The sequence below is a fragment of the Propithecus coquereli genome, unplaced genomic scaffold (genome assembly GCF_000956105.1).
Source record: "Propithecus coquereli isolate 6110/MARCELLA unplaced genomic scaffold, Pcoq_1.0 Scaffold167, whole genome shotgun sequence".
NCBI classification, from domain to species: domain Eukaryota; kingdom Metazoa; phylum Chordata; class Mammalia; order Primates; family Indriidae; genus Propithecus; species Propithecus coquereli.
In genome coordinates this window covers 2,068,475-2,071,061 of record NW_012141302.1, presented here as the reverse complement: position 1 = coordinate 2,071,061, position 2,587 = coordinate 2,068,475, and the positions used below count along the sequence as shown (strand labels likewise).

Here is a 2,587-nt window from a genome sequence, read left to right as displayed (position 1 = left end):
CACAGAAAAGGCCTAGAAATCCTAACCCAGCAGCCATAAACATTTCTAATGTCAGATTATGGTTTTAAAATGCCATTTCTCAAATTAAAGGAATAGTTCCTTAGAGAAATAGCTGATTCAAGGTCTGGGGCAGGAAATGTACAAAATGAGCTGAAGTATCTTGTCATACTGTGACAAGACAGTGAGGAAACTACTAAAGGCAACTAAAGAGCTATATCAATAAGACTCAGGAGCCAAACTATAAAATTGCTTCACTAGTCAAACACAGAACAATTTTAGTATCAGTGGATTGAAACTCAAATATATTTAAGTCCATGAGTTCATAATAATACTGGGAAGAAACCTCTAATGGTTACTAATGAAGGATGTTTATTAATCAACTCACTATTCTGATAACCAGTAGACATAAGGTTAAAGATCCAAACTTTTTCCTTTATGATTTGATCCACTTCTGACAAATTTAGGAGAGGAAACTTTTCTAAATAGTATTCCAGTTAATAAATGAAGAAGGAATAGTAAAGTTAAAGTATCATCATTTTTGCATCCTCCTAAATGAACTAATGACTCCATGAATTCTTTATCAACAGCTGCTAACATCACAAAAAAGAGTCCAGCAAAAACAGAAACAAAACAAAAATCTGAATCTGAAAAAGCATCTAGATCCAGCTACTAAATCATACAGAAAGAATAGGTAAAGGAGTATGTTGAATGACTACAGGAATAAAGTCAGCAAAATCATGACTGTTTTTTTCAACAAATAAATTTCAAGGAAAAAAAGGGTAGAAAAAGTATTATAGATTAAAGAGGAATAAGATACATATCAATCAATAACAATGTGCAGGCCTTGTTTGGATCCTGATTTAAACAAACTGAAAAACAAAACAGAAAAAAAGAGATAAATTTCTGATAAAACTGTAAAACTGAATACTGACTAGATATTATTAAAGAATTATTATTAAATTATGGGAAAATTGTATAGTTATCTTTTTTTAAAGAGTCTTTAATTCTTAAAGAAAGAGGGAAGGAATAAATGAAGTAAGAATGACAGAATGTTGATAATTGTTAAAGCCGTGTGTTGGTTATAAAAGAATTCATTATTGTATTTTTCTCTCTGCTTTTATATATGCTTGAAAACTTCCATAATAAAAATTGAAAAGATTTTAAAAAATTCACATGACTTTATGCTAGTTAATATCCACGGATGTTAAATGCAGAAAAAGGATCTTCCAAACAGTCAGATAGATAATTTGCTCTTAGCAGGCATTTTTCTCCATATAATACTGATATTCTGATTTGAAATTCAGTATTAAGTGAGTATAGATATTCTAAGCCATTACTCTCAGGGCCAGATTCTCCCACGATAAAGTGCCCATCCAGATTTTAGACTGAGAGATGCTAGTATCTGTGAAAGATGCAAAACTTCGGAAATTCCACTAAAATGTTACATTCATTAGCACCTAGGTCACATTGTCTGCCTGCCATCTTTTAAAAAGACTTTACTATATATAACATGGCAGGCACCAAAGTATATCTACCACCAAAGTGATATACTAGATGTTGGTTCTAAAAAAATGAAAGTCACCTAACAAAAAGCAGAAGAAGGAATTTAAATTATAAAAGATGCAAATAGTGGAGACTCTTGAGACATGCCAAAAAAAAAATTCAGAATGTAGGAAAAAGAACCTAAACTGGGAAAAATTTCTCAAAGTAAAAAATGTTGATAATTCATAAAAGTATTACTTAACCACTCATTCCTACTATTATACCAAAAGCATACTATAGCACCTTTTATTTAACAAGGCCTAACATAGTAGGTATTTATTAAAAGAAATACAAACAAAACCATTACTCTGATACAGTAAGTCTAGATAACATTGTAACAGTTACTTTATCATCTTAGAGAATATTTATAAAAATATTCTCTAAGTTTTAGTATGGAAGCCAATGGAAAAATAAGATTCACTTTATTGCTTAAATATACCTATTCTTTATAGCACTAGTAGAATTTTAGAATTAAAAGGGTTTTGTATTCATTTCCTTCATCCTGAACACAGTAAAAATAAAGCAGAAAAATAGGGTGGATTCTAAACTAGAATCAAAGGTACAATTTAATAGCATGTTACCAGTTATATAAAAATTTTGATCAAAATTTTTCAATCAAAACACTATTCCAGATATTTTTCAACTACTTAGATTTAATAATAATAGTTCATAATTCAGTCTACTATTAGATATTAGAATTTGAAAAATAAACAATAGTTAGCCTTTAGGTTTATATAAAATGTACCAATTATCTTACCAGCATAGTGCTCTGACAGTAGACATGAGTGTGGATTTTTCTATGATTTGCAAGAGGAAATGTAAAATATATCTTATCAGATTCCTAAAAAAAGAAAAAACACTCAATATAGCTATAATAAAAGTAGATAATTTCATCATTCAAAAATCCACATAAAACAAATGAGTAATTATCCTAATTCTATCATTCTTGACGTTGTTGAGAACCAATACTCTATGAGTGGGAGGAAGAAGACACAGAGGTTAAGATAGAGATTAGGTATAAACTTTGTAGTCCTGAATTTGTTTT

General features: G+C 29.6%; 1 protein-coding gene across 1 annotated transcript in view; it reads right to left on the bottom strand.

The window, feature by feature from the left end:
* Positions 1–2,587, bottom strand: part of PGAP1 (post-GPI attachment to proteins 1) — a 125,253-nt gene that overhangs the window by 75,433 nt on the left and 47,233 nt on the right. Inside the window, 1 exon segment of the mRNA XM_012641638.1 lies at positions 2,300–2,411. Coding sequence (XP_012497092.1) covers positions 2,300–2,411 — 112 coding nt within the window.